General features: G+C 40.2%; 1 protein-coding gene across 4 annotated transcripts in view; it reads right to left on the reverse strand.

Annotated features, from left to right (window-relative positions):
• Nucleotides 1–9,794: 9,794 nt before the first annotated feature.
• The window catches only part of MCM8 (minichromosome maintenance 8 homologous recombination repair factor), a 42,845-nt gene continuing 27,346 nt past the window's right edge, over nucleotides 9,795–25,293 (reverse strand). For 2 of the 4 annotated variants that reach the window (XM_005874660.2, XM_005874663.2), the window contains exons 13-19: nucleotides 23,779–23,920; nucleotides 19,266–19,461; nucleotides 16,694–16,913; nucleotides 16,189–16,398; nucleotides 14,705–14,781; nucleotides 11,616–11,805; nucleotides 9,795–10,039 (exon numbers count right to left, since the gene is read on the reverse strand). In XM_005874660.2, the coding sequence (XP_005874722.1) occupies nucleotides 9,947–10,039; nucleotides 11,616–11,805; nucleotides 14,705–14,781; nucleotides 16,189–16,398; nucleotides 16,694–16,913; nucleotides 19,266–19,461; nucleotides 23,779–23,920 (1,128 nt within the window). In that variant the 3' untranslated portion in view covers nucleotides 9,795–9,946. The remainder of the gene's footprint in view (nucleotides 10,040–11,615; nucleotides 11,806–14,704; nucleotides 14,782–16,188; nucleotides 16,399–16,693; nucleotides 16,914–19,265; nucleotides 19,462–23,778; nucleotides 23,921–25,293) is intronic. The other 2 variants (XM_005874665.2, XM_005874664.2) reach the window with 2 other exon arrangements.

Genomic DNA, 25,293 nt, shown 5'->3' on the forward strand with positions numbered 1-25,293 from the left:
AGGCCGTGGGGAGGGAATAGGGGGAACACGTCGGGCGGGGTGACCGCGTGGTCCACGTGGCGGGAGAGGACGCAGCCTTCTCAGGCCGCAGCCTGAGATTCTCCCAAACCCGTGGCCTGCAGAGGGATCCCCTGCAGGTGTGCGTGGCGTTCTTGGCTCTTTTAGGTTTAAAGATGGATAAAGTGGTCCAGAAGAAGTAATCGGTGCTAACTTACAGCTCTTCTTCCTCTTTTGAGCGTTGCATATGCCAAAAATGCAGGTTTTAGAAAATGTCAATAATAATTACTGTTTACCTGAAAAGGGTGTTCATATAACCAAAATATGTGTGTACACATCTGTGTGTGTGTGTGTGTGTGTGTGTGTGTGTGTGTGTGTAGAAAGTGCATTATCCCATTTGATGCTCCCAACAACTCTAAGGTAGGGTTCATTATTAACTTTACATTTATTAACGTAAGAAACATTTAAACCTGGAAAGAATTTTTGTTAATTTACTCGAGCCCAAACTGTTGACAATTGCTGGGAAGCAGAATCTCAACGGATTGAGATAATGCTATGGAAAATGGCAGTTTTGCACCTTGTTCTATAAATTACAATCAAAAGAGACGACATAAGTGGGTTACATGAAATCCATTGGTGATAGGTTAGGGAGGCAGGAGAAAGCAAAGTGTGTGGGGGGATTGGATAAAAAGTTAAATGATAGATCCATACTTCTTTTACTGGTACTGAGGTGGGTGCAGTATAGTAACTATATTCTAGTTAACTGTCAACAATTAACTCAATAACAAGGAGGGGATTTGTGGTCTCCGCAGAGTGGTGCCTGTGCTTTGAGGGGTCCGGAAAAGGGAAAACTATTTCGACATTCCAAAGATATGTTATCATAGATGCAAAAAGACAATAGGCTCAGTTAAGGTAAAGATTGACCTTTGTCAGAAGATTCTGGCCTAGAATATGACTACCCACCATAAACTGCTTTTTAATTTTAAGTTTTAATTTCAGCCCTAGAAAGTTTGGCTCAGTGGATAGAGGGTCAGCCTGTGGACCAAAGGGTCCCGGGTTCGATTCCCATCAAGGGCATGTACCTCAATTGCAGGCTCCTCCCCCAGCCCAGGCCCTGGTCAGGGCCTTTGCAGGAGGCAACCTATCAATGTATTTCTCTCACATTGCTATTTCTCGCTGTCTTTTCCTCTCTCTAAAACAGTGGTTCTCAACCTTGGCTGCACATTAGAATCACCTGGCAATCTTTTTAAAATCCTGATTTCTGGGCCTCATCCTCCAGAAATTCTGTTTCTTTGTTATGGGGTGGGGCCACAACTTTAGTAACAAAGAAACAGACACAGTCTCTGCAGGGAAGAAACATCTGCACAGCTTATGTTTCAAGGGACCTGGCGTATATGGCATATCTTTGCTCCCCCTCTTAGCGCTATGCGTTTTAAACAGGACCACCTCCCCGAGAAAGGTTATTTCCAGGTGAGGATTTTTCCCTGGAGTTAGGTATTAATAGGACTAAGGAAGAGAATAAATCAGTGAAACCCCCTAGTGTTACAGAAATACCATGTACTACTTATGAAGAACTTGGACTAAGACTGTTGGCAATAAATTTGGGACTTGTTGGGCCCACATCCCCAGGGGTCTGCCCACCAGGGAAAGCACCAAAGCCTATACCCCTGGAGATCCACCGACACAGGGCAGTCCCAGGGAAGGCAAGCAGCGAGGCTGGGAGGACATAACCTTTACTGGGTAGGATAATCTCCTTCAGTCACTTTCTTGTAGCTTATCAGTAGAGCAGCGACCTTGGAATAGCCCTTATAATGGAACACAGAGATTAACCTAGACAAGATTAAAATCAACAGAACTAGATAGAGACAGGATTTTTGGTAAAGGTCAGATAAGAAACTATGGAAATGAAACAAGGAACTGTAGAAGGTTACCCAAAACATACCATGATGTGATTATAGAGCAGCCGTGGGCAAACTAATAAAACTAAAAAGCCGTGAATAAAACTAAAAAAAAAAAAGACCGTACCCTTTTATGTAATGATGTTTACTTTGAATTTATATTAGTTCACACAAACACTCCATCCATGCTTTTGTTCCAGCCCTCCGGTCCAGTTTAAGAACCCATTGTGGCCCTCGAGTCAAAAAGTTTGCCCACCCCTGTTATAGAGGCATGCTTATAGGATCAAATGGTATAAATACAGATGTAACAGGACAATAAAGAACCTCACTATGCTGATCAACTGAAAGCTGTCTTCGTGTCATTCCTTTTTCGACGACTCCGTCCACACCTTTGGGAATCCCTGGACCTATTGGGGTTGGACCCCAACAGGAATGTTTTTTGCTGCTGATGGGGAGCTGTTTGCCTCCCCCAAATGTGCCTCTTTGGGCTATAATTCTAGGCTGGGTCCTTTAAAGAAACAGCAGACATGGGAGAAGCTCTGAAGACCAAGTAGAAGTTACTCTTTCTGAAAGGATATTTGCTTTTATAAGGGAAATCTCCATTTTTAAGCATGTTTCCCTCACTATGCCAGGACTGCCTTCATTATCAGTAGAGAAGGCATGTAGTTTATTGTATATAACAATCTTACTCTTGCTTACAGTTCGTTTCCTGGTAAACTCTCATAACTGACTCTCTACCTCCAACATCTTTTTTTGTCTTTAGAAAAAAGTGGTATTTAAGATGATGGCTTCTCCCATTTGGGGCAAATTGGTGTTCTTGGGTCCTTCCCATATATACGTGAGGTACTAGGATATATGTTATCAAATTACATTTGCTTTTCTCCTTGTCAACCTAAGAAACATCTAAATCTGTAGAGAACTTTTAGGAGTTTGAGCCAAAATGATGGCAATTGCTGGGAAATAAAATCTCAATGGATTGAGACAACGAAATTGCACATAAACTCCATTTCTTTAACATGACCCTTTCTCCTTCCTGTCCATCCACTTGCTTTTATCATTAAGCCCTTAGGACAGTGGTTCTCAACCTGTGGGTCGAGACCCCTTTGGCGGTCGAACGACCCTTTCACAGGGGTCACCTAAGGCCATCCTGCATATCAGATATTTACATTACGATTCATAACAGTAGCAACATTACAGTTATGAAGTAGCAACGAAAATAATTTTATGGTTGGGTCACAACATGAGGAACTGTATTAAAGGGCCAGAAGGTTGAGAACCACTGCCTTAGGACATCAGATTCTGGTTAGCATCAAACTGTCTAAGGCAGTGGTTCTCAACCTGTGGGTCGAGACCCCTTTGGGGGTCGAACGACCCTTTCACAGGGGTCACCTACGACCATCAGAAAACACATATATAATTACATATTGTTTTTGTGATTAATCACTATGCTTTAATTATGTTCAATTTGTAACAATGAAATTGGGGGTCACCACAACATGAGGAACTGTATTAAAGGGTTGCAGCAGCCCTAGCTTGTTTGGCTCACTGGATAGAGCATTGGCCTGGGGACTGAAGGGTCCCAGGTTCGATTCCAGTCAAGGGCATGTACCTTGGTTGCAGGCACATCCCCAGTAGGGGGTGTGCAGGAGGCAGCTGATTGATGTTTCTCTCTCATCGATGTTTTTAACTCTCTATCCCTCTCCCTTCCTCTCTGTAAAAAATCAATAAAATATATATTTTTTTTAAAAAAAATAAAGGGTGGCGGCATTAGGAAGGTTGAGAATCACTGGTCTAAGGAATAAGAAAGGCTCAGGTCTATTGGCCACAGAAACAGAGTTTTGGTCAAACGAAAGGTAACAACACCTCAGTTGTGTTACCACACCTCATAGAACTAGACAGAATGACATCGTGGTTAACATCAGAACCTGATACAATGATCAACTACTCCCTACCCTGGTCCCAACCAACCAGTAAAGCCCACAACCCCAGTTCCCTTAATCACCATGATTAATTTTTCCTGTATATAATCTGTTCCTGCGTGGGCCATTGGGGAACTAGGTTTTAGAGTGCTTGCTTACCTGTGACTCTGAGTTTGGCACCATTTCCTTAAAATCTTTACTTCCTCTGCTGCCAACTCCAGTTCACATCTTATTGGGCTTTGATGTGTGCAGGGAAATGGACCTCTTTAGTCTGGTAACAAAAATGTTCTGGAGAATGACAGTTTTGCAGCTTATTTTATACATTAGGTCAGGATAAAAGGAGGAGAGGTAAAAAGGGTTACATGAAATCGGTGGTAGATTAAGAGTGTGGGAGAAAGCAAAGCAAGGAAATCTCTGATTGGACAAAAAGCAAAATGGAGAAACACTTCTTTTACATTGGTGGGTACAGGACAGTTAATACCATTTTTATAGCACATAGAGATGACTGCAGGAAACAAGATAACAATGAGGGTTTCTGTGGCTTCATTCTCTAGAGTTGGCAGTTGGGCCTTGAGGGGTCTGGAAAAGAAAATTACTCTGACATTTCAAAGTAATCTTAGATGCAAAAATTCTCTTAGATACAAAGAAGAAATAGACAGGCTCACTTAAGGTAAAGATTGACCTTTGTCAAGGAAGATACAGGCCCAGGACATGATTACCTGCCATGACCAGCTTTTAGTTCTATTCAGACCATCCTATCGTGGTTCCTTTCGGTCTCTGAGTTTGTAAGGCCGCCATGCAGTCCTCCCCTGAGCTTATCAGGTTTAGTATGTGGCCCCTTTCCCCACATTCTGCTAATCTGTTTTCACGTCAATTTGATTCTTAGATCAGGCAGAACAACCTAGAAGGGTGGAAGGAAAATTATTTTTCCTCCCCCACAGTTTTGGAGAGCCAGCCAGAACTCACTGGCTGGAACACTGCTAGCTCCTAGCTAGGACTGCTACACCTGCGAGATCTGTGACAAAAAGCCAGCAAGAGGTAAGCTTCGTACCCTGACAGTCTCTCTGATCTCTGTCTGCAAAGTTCAGTGGAAGTAGAAGTGGTGAGCAGGAGAAAATATTTGTGAAGATAGCTTCTTGAGCCTATGAATTTTTGTTTTTTGTTTTTTTCATTGTTTTGTCTATGTCTCTTGTATTGCTTGTTATATGGACAAAAAAGGGGGTATGTACAAGTTCAGTAACTGAAAGTAACATCACAGGGTGATCTGATACATTTGCTGGTGGTGGGGAAAATAGCACCAGAATGTTACCTGCGATTAGACCTTGGTTCAGCAACCTCAGTACTTGATTTCTGGCTAAGAATTCAGAGCCAAGACTCAAACCATAAGAGAAAGTGTATTTAGAAAGTCACAGGTGGAAGAAGTGAGCTATAGAAGGAATGGGCTCAGGAAGTAAGTTACAGAGGCAAAAGAAAGGCCCTTGGAGCTCAGGAGAGAGAAGGGTAAAGATAAAGTGCCTTGGGGGACAGGAAAGGTGGCAAGTGATTAAAACCTGTTCTACCTGCTATGGCAACAGCAGTGAATAAAGCAAAGTCTTTGTCTTTAGGAAGTTAGACAAGAGATGATGGGTTGGGCCAGAATAGTGGAATTGGAAATAATTAAGAGTAATTAGATTCCAGATAGTTTGAAGATAGTGCTGAAAGATTTGTTTTGATGGATACGGGGATAAGAGAAAGAAGAGACAGAGATAACCCCAACATTTTTGGCATGAGAAACCAGCATGATAGAGTTAAAATTTCAGAACATCATGGGAGAAAGGGAGGGGCCAATAGGAAAAAAAAAGGTTACACACCAAGAATAAACATGAAACTGGCTTTGGATATCTAAACAGCAACACTGGAAAACTAAACACAACAGAGCAATATTTAAAATTCTGAGTGAAAATGATTTCCAAACTAAAATTTTGTGCCCAAACTATCAATCCAGGGGTGAGGGTAGAATTTGCTTTATGAGCTCTTTCTCAGGAAGCTACTTAGAAGATAGCTTCCCACTCTGGCCAGGTAGCTCAGTTGGTTAGAACACAGTCCTGATTTCGGATTGGATTATCTGGTCAGGGCACATACAAAGAAACAACCAATGAATGCATAAATAAGTAGAACAACAAATTGATGCTTCTGTTTCTCTTTCCTTCTCTCTCTCTTTAAGAAACTAAAATAAAAGAGAAAAAAAGATGGGTTCTACCAAAAAGAGGGAGTAAAACAAGAAAGAAGACACAGGAGCCAGGAAATAGGAGAGGAAATGAGAAGTCCCAAGATGACAGCTGTGTGGTTCTGACTGGAAAAGGCCAAAGAATTCCAGGAGAGAGGTTTCCAAGAAGTTAAAATAGACCACAGTACTCGATTTGTTGTATGTTCTAAGAAGAGACTTAGACTTCCAGTGGAGCCTTATGTCAAATTAGTGGGAGGTTCACAGAAAATTAAGTAATTAAAAAACAAATTATTAATTCTAGAGAAAACAAAAAGTACAAGGAAATGAATATTTGTCATAAGGCAAAGGCTGAATATAGATTTAACTAAAAATTGTGATGCACTACAAAATTGGAAATTGGCAAGTATATAATATGTACAAAAAAGGATTTAACAACATTCTGTAGTCAAAAGTTAATTTTTAAAACTGAAAACTTTAAGAATTAGCAATACTAGCATGTCTTTAGAAAAATGGAGTTAAATAGGATCACAGTTGAAATTCAGCAGAAAACTAGGGAATATAGAAGTATAGGTTTTAATATAAGCCTTGCATAGCTATTTATTTAAAATTAGAGGCCCGATGCATGAAAATTTGTGTAAGAGTAGGCCTTCCTTCCCCCAGCTGCTGGCACCAGCTTTCCTCTGGCACCCGGGACCCAGGCTTCCCTCCTCCGGCCACCCGCAGGCAACTGGGACCCAGGCTTCCCTCCCTCTGGCCGGCCGCAGGCACCCGGGACCCTGGTCCAGCTTCGCCTGGGCCCCCGGCCACAGGCACCCGGGCCCCAGCTTTGTCAGGAAGGACGTCTGGAAGACATCTGGTCTATCTGGTCTAATTAGCATATTACCCTTTTATTAGTATAGACTAGAGGCCCGGTGCATGAAATTCATGCACGGGGGTGGGGGTGGGGCCCTCAGCCTGGCCTGTGCTCTCTCACAGCCCAGGACCCCCCAGGGATCAGGCCTAAGCTGGAACTCAGACATCCCTCTCGCAGTCCGAGGCTCTCGCAGTCCAGGACCCCTTGCTCCTTATCACCTGTTGGGGTCCAGCCCCAACAGGTCCAGGGGTTCCCCATGGTGTGGACAAAGTCGGGGAAGAAGGAATGACACGGAGACAGCGTTCAGTTGATCAGCAGCCTAGCCAGGTTCTCTAACCAGGATCTCCAGCCAAGTTCTGTCTTTTATTGTCTTGTTACATCTGCATTTATACCAGTTGATTTTAATCCTGTCAATTTCTATTCCAAAGGTTAGGGCGTTTCTTATCTCCATTCCAGGGAGTAAAGATTATGTAGCTTAAGGGTGATGGTTCATAGTTAAAGTGATAAACTACCCGCCTGGCATTTAGTTAAGGGGTTTTATTCCCTCCCTAACTTCAGGGAAAAATCCCTACCTGGGGAAACACCCTTTCTCAGAGAGGTGACCTTGGTTAAAACACATAGTGCCAAGAAGGTGAGCAAACATATTAAGAACAGTATGCCATATACGCCAGGTCCCTTGAAACATATGCTGTGTAGATGTTTCTTCCCTGCAGCGACTGTGTCAAGCAGCAAGGATGGACCGGCTTCCGGCAATCACCCACCTGCCGTGGAGGCAAGAGAAGCTCATGCCACCTCCACTGTGCTCGCCAGTCATGAGCCTGGCTTCTGACTGAGCAGGGGTGGGGGTGGGGAGAGTGTGGCTCAACCTGAAGCCGGTTCACTGCTTCTTAGCGCTGGCCCTGCCCCCTGCCCACTGGTGGTGGTGGGGCGATCTGGGGCCAGGCTGGCTGGGGTAGGTTGAGGCACTGCGGTGGCACCCTGTCCAGCCTCTGCGGAGGCTCTGGGACTGCAGTGCCATGGCCTCTCCTGCCGCCTCTGTGGGAGGAGGGGCTGCGGCACTGGACCAGGACTGCCATGGCTGGCCTGGCAGAGCAGGCTCGCTGGCCCCCCCTCCCCCTGCCCACTGGTCGTTCTAGAAGGTCGTCCAGCTGTCTGGTCTAATTAGCATATTACTTTTTTATCATTATAGATTATTAGCGAGAGGAACATGTTTATCTTTAGTAATAAAAATAATACATCTTAAAAATTTATCAGTAACTAAAATGTTAAGCTAAATAAATTGAAACTTAGTTTCAGTTTATTTCTGAAAGATGTAAATTCATTTTTTGTGTCAGAACTATTTAAACATTAAAAAGTAACTGTGGGGAAGTGGAGAGCGGCTGTTGGCAGTCCTGAGGTAGTGCGTTATGGCTGACATGCCAAATCTGGTAGAAAGATGGGAGAGGGCGGTGGGCCACCTGAAGGCAGTATCCCATGCCTCTCCATGGGTATGGAGACAGTGCTCCAAAAGCAGGTGATTGATGACAGAGCTGAAACAGATGGCTACATAGACAAGTGTGTCAACACGACTTTGCAAATCAAGGGCAAAATTAACTCCGTTACAGTAGCTAACTGTAAGAAACTCAGTCTGGTATTTGATGATGTGCTGGGCACTGTGGAGATAATAGTAGAGATGTCAAAGTCCAGGTAATGGGTAAAGTGCCAACCATTTCCATCAACAAAACAGATGGCTGCCACATTTACTTGAGTAAGAATTCCCTGGATTGTGAGATAGACAGTGCCAAATCTTCTGAGATGCATGTCCTCATTCCTTCAGAAGACAGTCACTTTAATGAGTTCCCTTGGCCATCTAGCATTCCAAGCAAAATTGTTTCCTCTAAGTATTCCCTTGATTCTGCATTCCATCCTGACTCCGCCTGAACCTGAGATAGTAGGTTCGCCTGTACCAGCTGCTGTGGCAGTGCCTGCACTCAGGCCGATTTAAGGAGTCTTGGACCCTTTCTCTGGGATCCCTGCCCAGCACCTTCCTACAGAGATGACCTAAAAAGAAAACCACCACACCATTCTAAGAGATTGCATTCCTTCCTCCTTCCATGCCAGGTGCCTGTCCTCCATCTTCACTAATGCTCAACAGCTTTTGGCTTTTGTCCAGGCACCTGAACAAAGGACTAAAATCTCGACTGCAGCCTGGTTTTCAGTCTAATGTAAGGATCTTGAACAGCATTGCTAATGTAAATTTCAGTTTTCCCCGCTAGGACAAACACATATCAAAATATATGCAACTTTTTTTTGGTGAGAAGAGAGATTGTCCTATGACTTCTACCCATTTCCTGAGGCCTGTAGAAATAAACCTTTACTTACTTAAAGTTATACAAAAAGTAGAATAAAAATAATACCAAACTTGAAAAAAAAAGTTTCACTTACAGTGCACACGGTGTGCTCAGGTGGGAGGAGGTGGCGGGATTTAAAAAAGTAACTCTGTGAATGTTTCCCCAAGTGGACATTTGGTATGCAATGCCCTGGTGTTGTTCAGTGGTTAGATCATTGGTCCTAGCACTGAAGGGTTTCGGGTTCGATTCCCAGTCAAGGGCACATGCCTGGGTTGCAGATTCAATCCCTGGCCCATTTAGGAGGCATCCAATAGATGTGTCTTACATCAATGTTTCTCTCTCTCTCCCTCCTTCCCTTCTTTCCACTTAAATCCATGGGAAAAATACCCTCAGGTGAGGAATAACAACAACAAAAATACACACAAAAAGCTACGAAATAAAGGACTAAAAGAAGCCAATGTCACCCCAGTAAATTTAATTTAAAAAAAGACTCAAAGACAGGTAAAAATCAAAACTATAATTTATAATTACATATTCAGATTAAAAAAATTTTTTTTAACCTACAGAAGAAATTGTGAAAATTAACAAATGACTATCACTGTTTAAATTAGTTCAACACTCTTTTCTCATATTACTTTTGGGATGTCATTTTTCAGAATAGTTATTTTTTTCTGCATATTCTTCATTCTTGAGATGGCTTTAAAATGCTAATTAACCCAGGAGGGCCTAGCTTGATAGTCCTTTTACACAGTTTGAAGTTGGTAAACCTTGGGGCCTTTTTTCAAGAGATAACCTTGCTCATTTAGTGATCCAATAAAATTTTCAAAATCAGCAACCTGGAAGAAAACATCAAGAGTTAGCCCAAACAAAACAAAAAGAGACCACTAAGCAATATTTTTAAAAATCTCTCAAAGCCGAAACCGGTTTGGCTCAGTGGATAGAGCGTCGGTCTGTGGACTGAAAGGTCCCAGGTTCGATTCTGGTCAAGGGCATGTACCTGGGTTGCGGGCACATCCCCAGTAGGAGATGTGCAGGAGGCAGCTGATCGATGTTTCTCTCTCATCGATGTTTCTAACTCTCTATCTCTCTCTCTTCCTCTCTGTAAAAAATCAATAAAATATATTAAAAAAAAAAATCTCTCAAAAACAAATGTACAATTGTCAAGTTTCTTGGGAAAATAAAATTATTTGTACTTACAGAGAAAACTGTCTACATATGAACTTTGGATTCTATAATGCAGGGAATCTTTTATATTTGTTTTAGCTTTGCATCTAAAACATTTTGACTAACTTTTGAAATTAAGTGGGCAGTCTTCCATATAAATTGTGTTACATGGAAGAAAAGGGGAAGGAGATTAAGAAGCACAAACTTCCAGTTATAAAATAAGTCATAGGGGTGTAATGTATAGCACAGGGAATAGAGTCAATAAGATAATAACTCTGTATGGTGACAGATGGTTACTAGATTTATTGTGCTGATCACTTTGTAAGGTATATAAATGTCGAATGAATATAATATGATATGCCATCTGTAATTAAAAATAAATTTAAAACATAAACAGCTCTAGCCAGTGTTGCTAAGTGGGTAGAAAGTAGGCCAGCCCTGGTTGGATGGGAGGCAACCAATTGATGTGTCTCTCTCACATCAATGTTTCTCTCTCTCCCCCTCTCCTTCCTCCCCTCCACTCTAAGAAAAATCAATGGAAAAAAATATCCTCAGGTGAAAATTAACAAAAATAAAATAATAAACAAAAATATCTTAATTACATCCTTTTTCACTAAACTTTTCTATTGGTAGAACAGGTGGAACCATGTCCATTTAACAAATGAAGAAACTGAGGTTCAACGATATTAAGATGACTTGTCCACAAGGGATTGTTTGAAAAACATGTTTCTCCGTAACTATCATGATATTGAGAAACCTTTGAAAAGAGGAAGGTAAAGATAAAAACTTTCTTTAAAGCTATATATAGCTAGTTTCATAACTTAAGAAAACAAGCTTGTTTTTGTTTTCCAAAATACCTATTCCATTCTTTTTTCTTTTTTCATCCTTGTCCATTTTTTTCCATTGATTTTTAGAAAGAATGAAAGGGAGGAGAAGGGGGAGAGAGAGAAAGAAAGAGAGAGAGACAAAGAGAGAGAGAGAGGAGAGAGAGAGAGAGAAACATAGATCATAGATGTGAGAGACACGTCAACTGGTTGAATTGAACCTGCAACCAAGGTACGTGCCCTTGACCAGGAATTGAGCCTGCGACCCTTCAGTCTGAGGCTCTAACCACTGAGCAACTGGTCAGGGTGCCTATTCCATTCTTTTAACCCAAATATTTTGATATTTAAAAGTTCTGTTATACATTAATAAAGACCTGCTGACATTATTATAAAAAAGACTTATTAAATATTTGGTTTATCATACCTGAATGTTTAGTTCTCTGGCAATCTGCCGAAGTTGATGAAATTGAAATAAATTATTGTAAGTTCTTTCAGCAATGTTGTTGAGAGCAGAAATAAATCTTTTTGCTGTTGACCTATTGCTCATTCCAGAACCGTGCTGGGATCGCTCAAAATCTAGGTTCCCAAATTCATCAGAGTAAGTTCCCAGCATGCTTAATGGAAGAGGAAGAAAAACAAAGTTACCCAAGGTGGCATGGCTACAGAAATTTTCATCCCAGGCCTCCAGATTATAAGAAGAAAAATGTGGAATTATCATAAGGCCTCATGTAGCAGAGATTTAAACATGTATTTATTGAGTGGCCACTATGAAATTCACTATGGTATTGGCTGGGGCTAAAAATATTTTGGACAGTTACCACTTTTAAGAACTTCTTGCCTATAGGGCAAGAAACAAACTGCAGGTTAAGGCTTAGACCTTCAGGAGGTGGCATGGGTGCCCTTCTACTCATACAGCATGCTTCTAGTGGCAGCAGAAGGAACAGAGTGGCCTCCACGGACAGGCCAATACCAGCTGAGGAATGAAGAGACAACCAGGTAAACTCTCTCCCTACGAGGAAAGGAAGAAAAGGATCTGCAGCTTAGAGCTAACAGAAAATTTAGATGGAAGGCATAAAAGACTATAATGTGAGATCTGCCAGTTTTTGAAGCCTTTAGTGTGTGATATAGGTCAGAGAAAGGGAGATCTGCTCAGTCTCATCTTAATATCGTCAAAGCTAGTGCTAATGGTCGTAAGTACAGTGTTAGTTACCAGTGTCCACTAATGTGCCAGAACCACATTTGTCACTTTATATAGCCTCACTGCATGCTACCTCAGCACCACTGTTCGTGGTGTGTTTACACAAAAGGGGACTGAGAAGCAGAGCTTAACTATGTAGCTCCAGGTCAGACTCTAAAGCTCATGCTCTTCCAGCAATGCTGTACCACTTTCACTCAGAGCCGGGGGGACAGCGAGGCAATGTCACCTGGTTCTGATGCCAAACAAGCCCCAGAACAGGGGCTCCTGGTGGGGGGGGGGGGGGGGGGGGGGGAATAATCCATTTACTTTCAAATAGAAATTACTTAACACAATAATTTCATCTTTAATATATTTTTAGCCTTGGAAAAGTAGATTCTTAACAGATTTATATATTAATTGCTATGACAGCATATTAAAAAGAATAATTTCTAAATTATTATACACTCACACAAGGGAATACTATGCAGTTGCAAAAAAATAAAAGGAAGTTCTTTAGGCACTGATATGGAATGAACTCCAAGATGCACTGTAAATGAAAAAAGCAAGGTATAAATGTGTGTGGCATGCCACCATTTCTCCATAAAGAGGGAAAAAGAATACACAGATACAGAGTTCTGATAGGTATTTTATATCTGAAAGTCACAACACAAAAGATATGTCGGCAAGAGAAGGAAGAACTAGGTAACTAGTAAACAGAGTAGGAGCAAACTTTTTCCACTGTATGCTTTTTGAACTTCGGAATTTTGAAGCATATGAATGTGTGAAGCTATTAAAAATTTACCTGAAAAAAAAAGAAAAAAAACCCCTAAAATAAGCTTTTGCTTTAATTGGGTAAAAATCTACTTATATAAAGGTAGATTATATAATATGCAAAGTGTCCCCTCGGGAGTTTGACTGGGATACTGGGAGTTTGCTCCCTCACTATGATGTGCACTGACCACCAGGGGGCGGCATGGAATGAAGGAAGGCCCCGGCCTACAGCCAGAAGGCCCCGATCAGCCCTGATCACCAGCCAGGCCTAGGGACTCTACCCGTGCACTAATGTGCACTGGGCCTCCCGTAATCTATGTCTGCCCAGCTGACATGGCTCAGTGGTTGAGGGTCAACCTATGAACCAGGAGGTCACGGTTTGATTCCCTGTCAGGGTACATGCCCAGTTGCAGGCTCGATCCCCATTTTGAGACTTGCAGGAGGCAGCTGATCAATGATTCTCATCATTGATGTTTCTATCTCTCCCTCTCACTTCCTCTCTGAAATCAATAAAAACATATTAAAAAAAAATCTAAGGTAGACATACCATCGATTAAAATATAATTTTTTTTCTTTTTTACCTTGTAGGAATCATGATCTACCAAATGATATAAAATACAAACCATACAATCTATATAATAAAGAGGTAATATGCAAATGGTCATGACGCCCTCACGCGTAATGACCAATCAGCACGAGGCTGTGTGCGCAGCAATCACGGGTGGGCGGGGACTTGCAGCATTGGGGACTTGCGTGAGGCTCATGTCCCCGCCCCCGGCATTGGCCCTGGGACGTGAGGCTCAAATCCCCACCCCTGAGCCCAGGGACGTGAAGCTTGCGGAGGCCTACCTCTTTGGGGCGATGGATCATGGGGCTCCCGCACTGTGATATGGCACAGGCCAGGCTGGGGTGCACGAATTTTGTGCACCAGGCCACTAGTTTAACAATATTTGTTAACATCCTAAAGTATTTATTTATAATTGGACCCAGAAATACCATTTCTGAGAATTTCTCATACAGGTATACACTTACCCACATATGAAGTATCTTATAGAGATTACTTTTGTAAAATTGTAAAAGGAAAAGAATGGAAGATATTCATGTATCTACCAATGGGGGACTGCTTCAACTATGATATATCTAAATAATAGAATACTATTTAGCTATGAAAATAATTCTCTATGTGCTAATAGGAAAAGATCTCGAGATATAATGTCAAATTTTTTTAAAAAGTAAAGAACAGTATAACTCATGCTATTTACAAAAAAGTAATGGGTGTTTTGGTGATGGATGGGTGGACGGTAAATAGGATGGGAGCAAGTCTTCTCTAAATATGTATTTTTGAAATGATTTCAGAACTATGTGAATGTATTACCCATTCAAAAAATTTTTTAGTGTCAAGATTATTTACACAAATTTTAAACCAAGAAAGTATAGTTTGTTCAGAGAAAAATGTGATCCAATGGGCTAAATAAAAACAATTTTGCTTGGCCTAATTAAAATCTCTATTTAAGATGGAAAGATGACTGGTACTTCATTTAAAACATTAAAAATTTTAATCTTACCTATATTTCATAATTTCTACTATATCTTCAGCATCTTCTTTGGTTGCTTGCTCTCTCAATTCCAACCTTGCTCGTGCCTGTGAACCATTTTCAGATAACAAAATATAAATATAGGGTGTCCCCCCCCAAAAATGTATATGCACTTTAACAGCTGATAACACTTAACTTTCACTCCTTTTCAGGTTTAACTGATTTGAAATAATGGGTGAAACCAGTATAAGCTTTGAACAAAGAAAATTTATCCTGAAGTGCCATTAGATTTTTTTCTTTATGGGGATAAAAAATAAAGTTTATGGTACAAAACTGGCAAGAGTTGAGGAAATGCAGGAAATGCATACACACAAATACCGAACAAAATGATTCTTGATGTTTGCCATTCCATTGGTTCCCATTATCAACAGTGCCTGAACCAGAACGGTTGTCAGTTTGAAAACAGGCATTGAAAAAAAATTCATGTCTGTAAATTCTTTTAAACTCTGAAAATCAACTGTATGTTAATAAATACTGATTTTATAATCATTCAAAGTGTGTATACATTTTTGGGGGACACCCTGTATATTTAACATTGTTTGAACAGGTATAGTATGTTTAAGATTTTATTTATTTTATACAAAAACTGACTTTTGGGGAAGGGAACTATGATATGAATTTTAAAAAAGTGATTTGAAAACTTAAGTATGAAAATAATCACTCATTTAAAATATGGATTAGTGCTCACTTTTGCAGTATATATACTAAAATATGGATTAAAATTTATTTTTATCTACTAACATCTTTCTGAGTGTTCATTTCAGAAGATTTGATTATGAAATATACTTGGTTTTTCCTTGCCTTTTACTTTCAGAAAGTCATACCTAACTAATCTGTTAAAACAACAAAGAGGAGTTAGTAAGATTTTAGAAGCAAAACGCCCAAACCTTGACCCAGCTAATTTTAACTTCCACAGTCCTCTTAGCATTCCATAGCTGTGAATAGATGTTATTAATATTAGAAAAATGGGCATTATCCTATGGACCTGTCATGTATCAAACCAAATAAATACTCAAGGTATTTGACACATTCCACGTTCTCAAATATTCAACCTTAAATCCCAACATCCTTAGTTAACCTAACCACTCTCCACACTACAGGAGTTTCCTAAGTGTCATTAAAAAAAAAAAAAAGTTGCATGCTTGGCTGGTGTGGCTCAACGGTTGAGTGTTGACCTGTAAACCAGGAGGTCACAGCACATGCTGGGGCTGTGGGCTCAATCCCCACTGGGGGGCGTGCAGGAGGCAGCCTATCAATGATTCGCTCTCATCATTGATGTTTCTCCCTCTCCCTCTCTGAAATCAATGAAATATATATTTAAAAAAAAAAACTTATCTATATCTAATATCTCCCTGTAAAAAGAAAAACCAAATCAATCATGCAGAAAACTGAGAGAAACCATATTACTCCTATCTCCCCTTTCTTAAGTTAAGAAAATATCAGCTTAAACAAACCTCTGTTAATCGAATCAGAGATTCCAGCTGTCTAGTAGTGATTGGTGAGCTATTTAACCGCTGGCTCTGTTTCCGGAGCTCAAGGTAGAAATCTTGAAGAATTTGAGCAGCTTCTGTGGATAGCCTTGGATAGACATACTGACGAGCATAACCAATGTACTTTCTTAATAGCTGGTGGGGAATTGGATCTATTGTTTCTCCAGCAACCACCTAACACATGATAAAAAGGCCCAAATTACAAGGACAAGTAGCAACTAAAATCTTTCAATTAAAGTAACTTGTTTAGATAAATATAAAATTTAAGAAGACTCTTCAAGTAAGCCAAACACACTGTAGTTCTAGGTCTAGTTAATATAGATTATTTCTAGTAAAGTTTACATAAACCCTAGTATTATAATATAAAATATAAGTTTATATGAAAGTTTATATACTACTGCTCTACAGTAACACACTGAACTTTGACATTCAAACAGAAGTGAACTGAATGATTAAGAAGCATTTGTACCTTCAGTCTTTCTGATAATGGTTTATCAGAAACCACTTCAAGTACAGAAGTATTTGAATCTTGACTATTCAGACGAGCTACTGTGGCACTACTAACAGTTCTCTGCTTTCCAGCTCTTATTGCAATTACATGTTCAGAGAGTAAGTGATCATGATCTTCATTTGGAGTGTCCAATAGGATAAAGACCAAATCAAATCTGGATAGCAGGGCACTCCCCATTCTAAAAAGGCAAGAAAGACAGAAGAAACAATGATTGAAATAAAAACAAGCTGACAACCTAGAAAACTTGTTTTTTACTCAAGTTCCATGTAGAACTTAAAAAAGGTTTTAGATTATAGAAACAAGCAATAGCTTTTGGATAAGAGACACCGGCCATGTGCCCTTCACTATGTGTATCGTTTTGCATGTACTGCCCTCTGGTAGGTTGAGCACACGGCCCTTTCTCACACCAGCCAAACCACTGAATTCTGTATGTTCTATATTATTACCCATGATCTAGGACCTTTGGATTTTTATGTTAAAATGCTGTAAATGACACATTAGAGGTATCTAGTTAAGGAGTTCTTAATCTTTTATTATCTGTTGCTTCACCAATCCATTAAGTCACTCAAAGTATACCTATGCACATTTAGAAGCAAAAAGCCCATTTTTTCTCTTTTTCTTTTAAATTGATTTTTAGAGACAGAGAAAGAGAGAGAAACGTCAATTTTTCTACTTATTTATGCATTCATTGGTTGCTTCTTTTATGTGCCATGACCTGAGATCGAACCCACAATCTTCTCATATTGGGACAACACTCTAACCAACTGAGCTACCCGGCCAGGGAAAGCCCATTTTTCCTTAAATAAGCATCTAATTAGTCATTACAATATAAATGCTGCATACTACTTAATCACCTTCTCTGAACCCACCAATGAGATAACTCCTCTGAGATCAGAAAACTGAATTCCAGAGTGATTAACAAATTTCACCAACATCCCAAAGCAGGTTTGTGATACCCTAAAACCTAGAATCTAGGTCTAAACCTGAAACCTTGTTCAACTGGATCCTTCTGATCTTTCCAATATAGCACTTTGTTATTTTATTAAGAAAAACTAATAAATTGACTTTTTTGGTGGTAATGATATAAAAATACTTAGAATCTCAAAGTACAATTATGTATTTTACTGTGTACCATTTCTATATTAAAGGTAATAATTACATTAATAAACATTAGAAAATTAGCCTTTTTTCCCCCACAAGAACTTAAGGTTCCAGTTTTTCATATGAGGCATTCTTTTGTCTTTTTCTCCCTTTTGCATCACTTCAGTCTATTTTCCCCTTCCTGTACATTTTGTTCAACCTGTACAAACAAATCAGAAGAGAAAGCATATGCGCACACAAATATAAACATTGTTTTTGGAATAAAGTGGGATCATACTACATATATCTATAATAATAAAAGGGTAATATGCTAATTAAACCAGACATCTTCTGGATGTCATTCCTGACAAAGCCGGGGCCGGAGGGAAGCCAGCCTGGGTCCCTGGTAGCCGGAGGAGGGAAGCCCGGATCCCGGGTGCCGGAGGAAAGCTAGTGCCGGCAGCTGGGGGAAGGCCTACTCTTGCAAGAACTTTGGTGCATTAGGCCTCTAGTGAGTATATAATGTGCTCTTTTCACTTAACAGTAAAGCATAGATGTATTTCCCTATCAGTACTTAGACAGCTCCTTTCATTCTCATAAGACATTGTACAGTCTTACTATATAGTTTAATTACTTCCCTATCAATGAGCATTTTAAGTTGTTTCCAATCTTTGGCAGTGTTAAACAACGCTATAACATCCACATATGTTTGTGCACTTGAGTCACTATTTTTGTGAGTATAATTCCGAAAAGAACTGGCAGGAACAAACAATGTGTACATTTACAATAGTGATAAACATGCCAAGTTGTCCTTCAAAATGCTAAATTCTCCATCCCCTTGCCAATAATGATTATTAATATTTAAAATGTTTGCCAATCTGGAAGATATCAACAGTACTTCACTGTTTTAATTATGTGTTCAAACACATATTTTTTAAAAAATATATATTTTATTGATTTTTTACAGAGAGGAAGGGAGAGGGATAGAGAGTTAGAAACATCGATGAGCGAGAAACATCGATCAGCTGCCTCCTGCACGCCCCCTACTGGGGATGTGCCCGCAGCCAAGGTACATGCCCTTGACCGGAATTGAACCTGGGACCCTTGAGTCCGCAGGCCGACGCTCTATCCACTGAGCCAACCCGTTAGGGCCATATTTTTATTAAATATACTTTTATTGATGGAGGGAGAGGGAGAAAGAGAAACATCGATGTGAGAGCGGAACATCGATCGGCTGCCTCCTACATGCTGGGGATCGAGCCAGCAACTCTGGCTTGTGCTGACTGGGAATGAAACCAGCAACCTTTTGGTGCATGCGACAAGTGAGCCACAATCATTTACTGAAAATTTGTAATGTCTATGAACTATCCAATATACATTCAATTATCTTTTCCATATTGATTTGTAGGGATTCAATATATTAAAGGTATAAATATTGGAAGAGACTTACTTTAAGTTCTCAGAGACTGTTTTGGCTTTATTATAATGTCCTCCAACTGGATTTGCAGCAGCAATAATGGAGGTTCTTGCAGGGAGGCTACAAACCATGCCAGCCTTAGCAAGACTAATACTTTGCTGTTCCATGGCTTCTAACAAGGCTTGATGCTGATTCCCCATCTTATCAAATTCATCTATTCCACAAATACCTATAATCACAGTAAAATAATACAGGAAAAAGTGTTCTTTGGTCAAGTTGTAAATTGTAATAGAAATTATTCCACAATAAAAAATATCTCCATTGTTTCCAGCAGTTAAAATTATCAAGTGTCATACAATAAAGAATTCCTGATTTTTTTTACAGCAAATAAAGTGTCTTATTTAACTTACTCTTATGTAATATTTACTCATTTGGCATTTTCCATAGGGAAAGCACTATTTTATGAGGGTTACAAAAATGAAGAACATAAGAGAGTGACCCTCAAAAAGTTTAAAGACTTAAATCCAACAGGTGAGACTTTAAAGATATATACATATTCAAGATAGTATACTTCAACAACTATAAAAGGTATGCATAATTATACAAGACTAGAGGCCTGGTGCACGAAACTCATGCGGGGGGGGGGGGGGGGGGGGATGTCTGACTGCCGGGATTGGTCCTAAACTGGCAGTCAGAAATCCCTCTCACAATCCGGACCGTTGGCTCCTAACTGCTCACCTGCCTGCCTGCCTGATCGCCCCTAACTGCCCCCCCTGCCAGCCTGATCACCCCTAACCACCTCTGCCTGCGGCCTGGTTGCCCCAAACTGCCCCGCCTCGCTGGCCTGGTCACCCCTTACTGCCTCCCCTGCTGGCCTGGTTGCCCCTCACCGCCTCCCTCTGCCGGCCTGGTCGCCCCTCACTGCCCCCCCTGCTGGCCTGGTCGCCCTATGCGGCCTGCTGGTCAGTCGTTTGGGTGTCCCTTACTAACCCCCCCGCCAGCCTGGTCGCCCCACGCAGCCTGCTGCTCAGTTGTTTGGTCGTCCCTCACTAACCCCCCTGCCGGCCTGGTCACCCCACGCAGCCTGTTCGGTTGTCCAATTGGTTGTTTCGGATGTGACGGCCCCTAGCTCTTTTGGGGGTGGGAGGAGGTTAAAAGAGGAAGGGATATCTGGAAAGTTTTTAAGAAAAAAGTGATTTTTTAGCTGGGTTTTTTGGAAATAGTACAGCAGCATAATTTGGAAAGAAATGCATAATAAAGTCAGAAGTCCTAATGTAGTTCTTAGCAATAAGGAAATCACTTAACCTCTTTAAACAAAATATGAAGACCTAGCACTGACTGAAGGCATTTTATGTGCCAGGTATAATATAGCTGATCCATATGTTACTGGAGACCCTCAAACATTACCTTGTAATGTTTTTCCTCCCTTCTTGCCCATACCCTGAGCATCCTGTTAGGTGGACATCCAGAGGGTGTTGCTGTGGTTAAACCCCTTACTTACAACCAAGTAAGCATGCCAGCTCAGAGGTCAGTCCATGCCTTTCTGGAATTGAAGGTATTACTGGATATTCTCAATATTACTAGCACAGTGCCTCAGGAGAGGGGACAGTGCAGAAACAAAGTCAAGCTGATACTTTGCCACTTTTCCAAGTTTTAAAGCATGAGTTGGCAAACTTTTTCTGTAAAGGGGCAGATGTAAATATCTTACATTTTATAAGCCTGTTCCATATTCTTGGGTTTTTTTTTTATTGTTCTTTACAATCCTTTAAAAGTAGAACACCCATTTTTAGATATAGACTATACTAAAACAGGGTAAAGGCTAGGTTGACCTGTGGATTAAAGTTCACTGAACCCTGGTTTTAAAGCATTTAACTTTGAAAATTTTATACTTTCTCTTTTCTTTGGCTACAATTATTAAACCTTGTTGCTTTTTAAAAAATGATCTATTTCATTAGATATTGAAAAAGGAAAATATTACATCCTTCTCCTTTTTTTCCCTGTAAGTGTTCAGTAAAGATGTTAGTTGTGTTTGTTTTTAGGATCTGAACTCTGCTGACTAATATTCCTTTGTATTTTAACAATGCTACTTTTTAATTTATTGATTTTAGAGAGAGAAAGGGAGAGGGGTGAGAGGGAGGATGGGAGGCAGGGAGAGGGAGGGAGAGGGGAGAAGGGGGGAGAGAGAGAGAGAGAGAGAGAGAGAGAGAGAGAGAGAGAGAAAGATTTTTTGTTTTACCCATCCATGCATCCATTGGATGATTTGGATGATTCTTATATGTGCCCTGACTGGGGATCAAACCTGCAACCTTGGCATATCGGGACAATGCTCAAACCAACTGAACTACCCCTGCCAGGGGCAATAGTGCTACATTTACCATCATAGCGTTTGGCTTCTCTACCTATATTTGAAAGAAGAGGCAGCTCTTACCATTCCACATCTTAAATCACATTGGCTATCTGTATAGCTAAACCCCGTATCACCTTCAACTTCTAATGGAAAGTTTGGCAGTTTCACAATGAGTATCCTTTTCTTATTTATTATTTTCTTCATCTGGTGACTGGTAAAAATACTGTCACTTCTAATGAACAAATATTTATAAATCCCTTCTATATATCTTATTATGTTCTAGGCATGTGAGATACAGCACTAAAAAGACAAAATTATTTTCCCATGTAAAGCTTACAATCATTGTTGTAGGGAGCCAGACTATAAAAAAGTAAACCCTATAGTATATTAGAAGGTAGTAAGTGCTACAGAAAGAAAAGGTAGAGTAGGGTAAAGAAAATAAGACCTGATGATGGCAGTGGGGATTAGAATTCAAAATACGGTATATAGGGAAGGCCTTGCTGGGATCAGAACTTTTGAGCAAATAATTGAGGGAAGAAAGGGAACAAGCCTTGCAGATATATCTGGTGTAAGAATGTTTCGTACAAAGAGAAGAGCAAACACAAAGGTCCTGATGCAGGACTGTGATGTGCTTGCTGTACTGGTGGTGACCATGGTATATCAAGGAGGCCATTGTAGCTGGAAAAGAGAAAGTAAGAGGGAAGTAGAAGGTAATGAGGCAGAAGATGTGGTGAAACGCCAGAATGTGAATGACCCTAGAACACTATCAATACTTGGGCTTTCACTAAATGAGACAGGGAGTCACTGGATAGTTTTGAACAAAAGAATAAAGTGATCTAAGTTTTAATAGGGTTTCCCTGCCTTATTAAAAATAGGAAGGGCAAGGGTAGTCATAGGCATGCCGAAAGATCACAGTAATCCATGTGAGAGATGATGGTGCCTTAGATCAGGGTAGTAGCGATGGAGAAAAGGCTGGATATTTAATATATAGTTGACCCTTGAACAACACAGGGGTAGGGACGCTGGACCCCCGTGCAGTCAGAAATCCGCATATAATTTTTGACTCTCCCCAAATTTAACTACTAATAGCCTACTGTTGACCAGAAGCCTAACTGATAGCATAAATAGTTGATTAACATATTTTGTGTATTATACGTATTATACACTGTATTCTTACAATAAAATGAAAGAAAAGGAAATGTTATTTAAGAAAATCATAAGGAAAATACGTTTACAGTAATGTATGTATTTATTGGAGAAAAAAAATCACATATAAGTGGACCCATGCAGTTCAAAGCATGTTATTCAAGGGTCAGCTGTATTTGGAAGACAGAGCCAACAGGATTTGCTAACAGATTGGATGTGGGTATGAGAAAAGTCAAAGATGCTCTTCTGATTTTAGCAATCTAAAGAATGGAATTGTCACTTACTGATATGAAGACTGTAAGAATAGATTTGAAGAGGAAGAGCAGGATCTTGGTTTTAGACATGTGTAGATTGAGAGAGTTGTAGAAATATTGCATAGGCAATAATATGTGCCTGGAGTTCAGGGGAGAAGAAATATAAATGTGGAAATTTCCAGCATATAGATAAGTAAAGCCATAGACTAGAGTAAGGTCACCAGAAAGCTAAGTATAGACCAAGAAAAAAGGAACAAAAGCTAAGCACTCTGAGGTGCCAACCAGCTAAGAGGTTAGAGAGATGAAGAACAAGTAAAGACCGAGAAGGAAAGGTAAATGAAGAAAGAAAACCAGAAGAGTGCAGTGTCCTGGAAACCAGCAGAGAAAGCATTTCCTGGAGGGGGCAGTGATCAGCTGTGCCAAACATGGCTCATGGGTACTAGATTTAGCAATGTGGAGGTCACTGGCAAACTGGAAGGAATAAATGACTTTCACTGGACTGGAATCTGAGCATAGCCTGACAAATTCATAGGAACATGTTTTTCCAACAGGTTAAAGCATCACAAAGAGAAATTTAGGGAACAAAGCTCAACTGAAGATTCGTTCTTGCTCTAGCCCTCTAATTGGATTTCTTATAAACTATCAGTCAAATCTTTCTGGCACTCATTCTCAACGCCCTGATTGGGTCTGTGCGGTCCAAATGCCTCTTGAACAGAATATAAAGAAATTAACTAAAAGGAAAAGGCTTAAAAAAACCCCCAAACAAACCCAGAATTATTATTAATCTTTGGTTTCTCACCTTGATCACCAAGTACCAGGGCACCAGCTTCCAAAGCAAAATCTCCTGAGGAACTGTCTTTTGAAAGAGTTACAGTCAAACCAGAGGTGGTCGTGGTATTACCACAAACATACACACCACGTGGAGCAACGCTGCATACTGCCTGAGGAAACAAAAAGTTTAAGAGAATCAGCTAAAGTAAAAAGGAAAAGCTAACAGTAATTGCTCACAAATGTTAGTTATATGCCAGGTATTCTCCTAAGAGCTTTACCATACAATTTTTACCACCATGGTAAGAGGAAGGTATTATTGCATCCCCATGTATTGATGCAGAAACCCACGTCTGCAGAGAAAGTAACTCACACAGCCATGAAGGTGTGAAGTCAGGAGTCAATCAAACCCAAGCAGCCTGATTCTGATGTCTGTGGTCATGTGAATACACATTCCATTTTATGCTTCATTTTCAAGTTCAAATAGCAAAAATTTGAGTACCAATTTTAATTCTAAAGTATCCAATGCTTCTTTAAACATCAGGTAATAAAATGGCTCAAGAATGCCTGCCTTCTGAGTAAACAATCTATGGCAGTTCAAAAAAGTAGTCAAATAGCATTACAGTTAAAAGCATGGACCTTCAGTCAGGCAGACCCGTTTTAATCCTGACTCTACCATGTACCGGCCGTGTTGCTCTAAAACTTCTTGGAGCTTCAGCTTCCTTAGGTTTTATCACATACTGTCCTGAGGAATAAATGAGATCATGTATGTTAAGACACTTAACCTGGTACCTGGAACATAGTAAGTGCCCAATTCAAGGCCGCTTTACATGGCTCTGCACTGTGCAACTCCAGGAGACCGATGTCAGTGTGATCTGGGCTTGGCAGGACACGACCCAATACCTATGGTGCCCAGCTTATAAACAGCAGCTATAATTATGTTTATTACTTGTAATTCCTTATTTGTTAGTCTGAATAGGACGGTTCACTAAATGGTCAGAGGAAAGGGGATTAAAAATACAAAGTAACTGCCCTAACCGGTTTGGCTCAGTGGATAGGGCGTCGGCCTGTGGACTCAAGGGTCCCAGGTTTGATTCCGGTACAGTCAAGGGCATGTACCAGTTGTGGGCACATACCCAGTGGGAAGTGTGCAGGAGGCAGCTGAATTGATGTTTCTCTCTCATCGATGTTTCTAACTCTCTATCCCTCTCCCTCCTTCCTTGTAAAAAATCAATAAAATATATTAAAAAAACAAACAAAGTAACTGACTCATAACTGTTAGTGTTAGCCTACTTTTTTCCCCCAGTTTTTTTTTTATTTCAAGAAAAATGATTTTAAATATAATAATGTTACATGCAATAAACATTAATATCGCAAGAAAAAACAATTTTAAATAACGTTACATGCAATTAAGACCAATTATTCAAGAAAAATGATCTCACATATATTACATGCAATAAATATTAATATTTCAAGAATAAAAGGATTTTAAGTATGATAACATTACCAAAACTGACATAGTATGATATCACAAAAGTTGTAGGAA

The sequence above is a fragment of the Myotis brandtii genome, unplaced genomic scaffold (genome assembly GCF_000412655.1).
Source record: "Myotis brandtii unplaced genomic scaffold, ASM41265v1 scaffold45, whole genome shotgun sequence".
NCBI classification, from domain to species: Eukaryota; Metazoa; Chordata; class Mammalia; order Chiroptera; family Vespertilionidae; genus Myotis; species Myotis brandtii.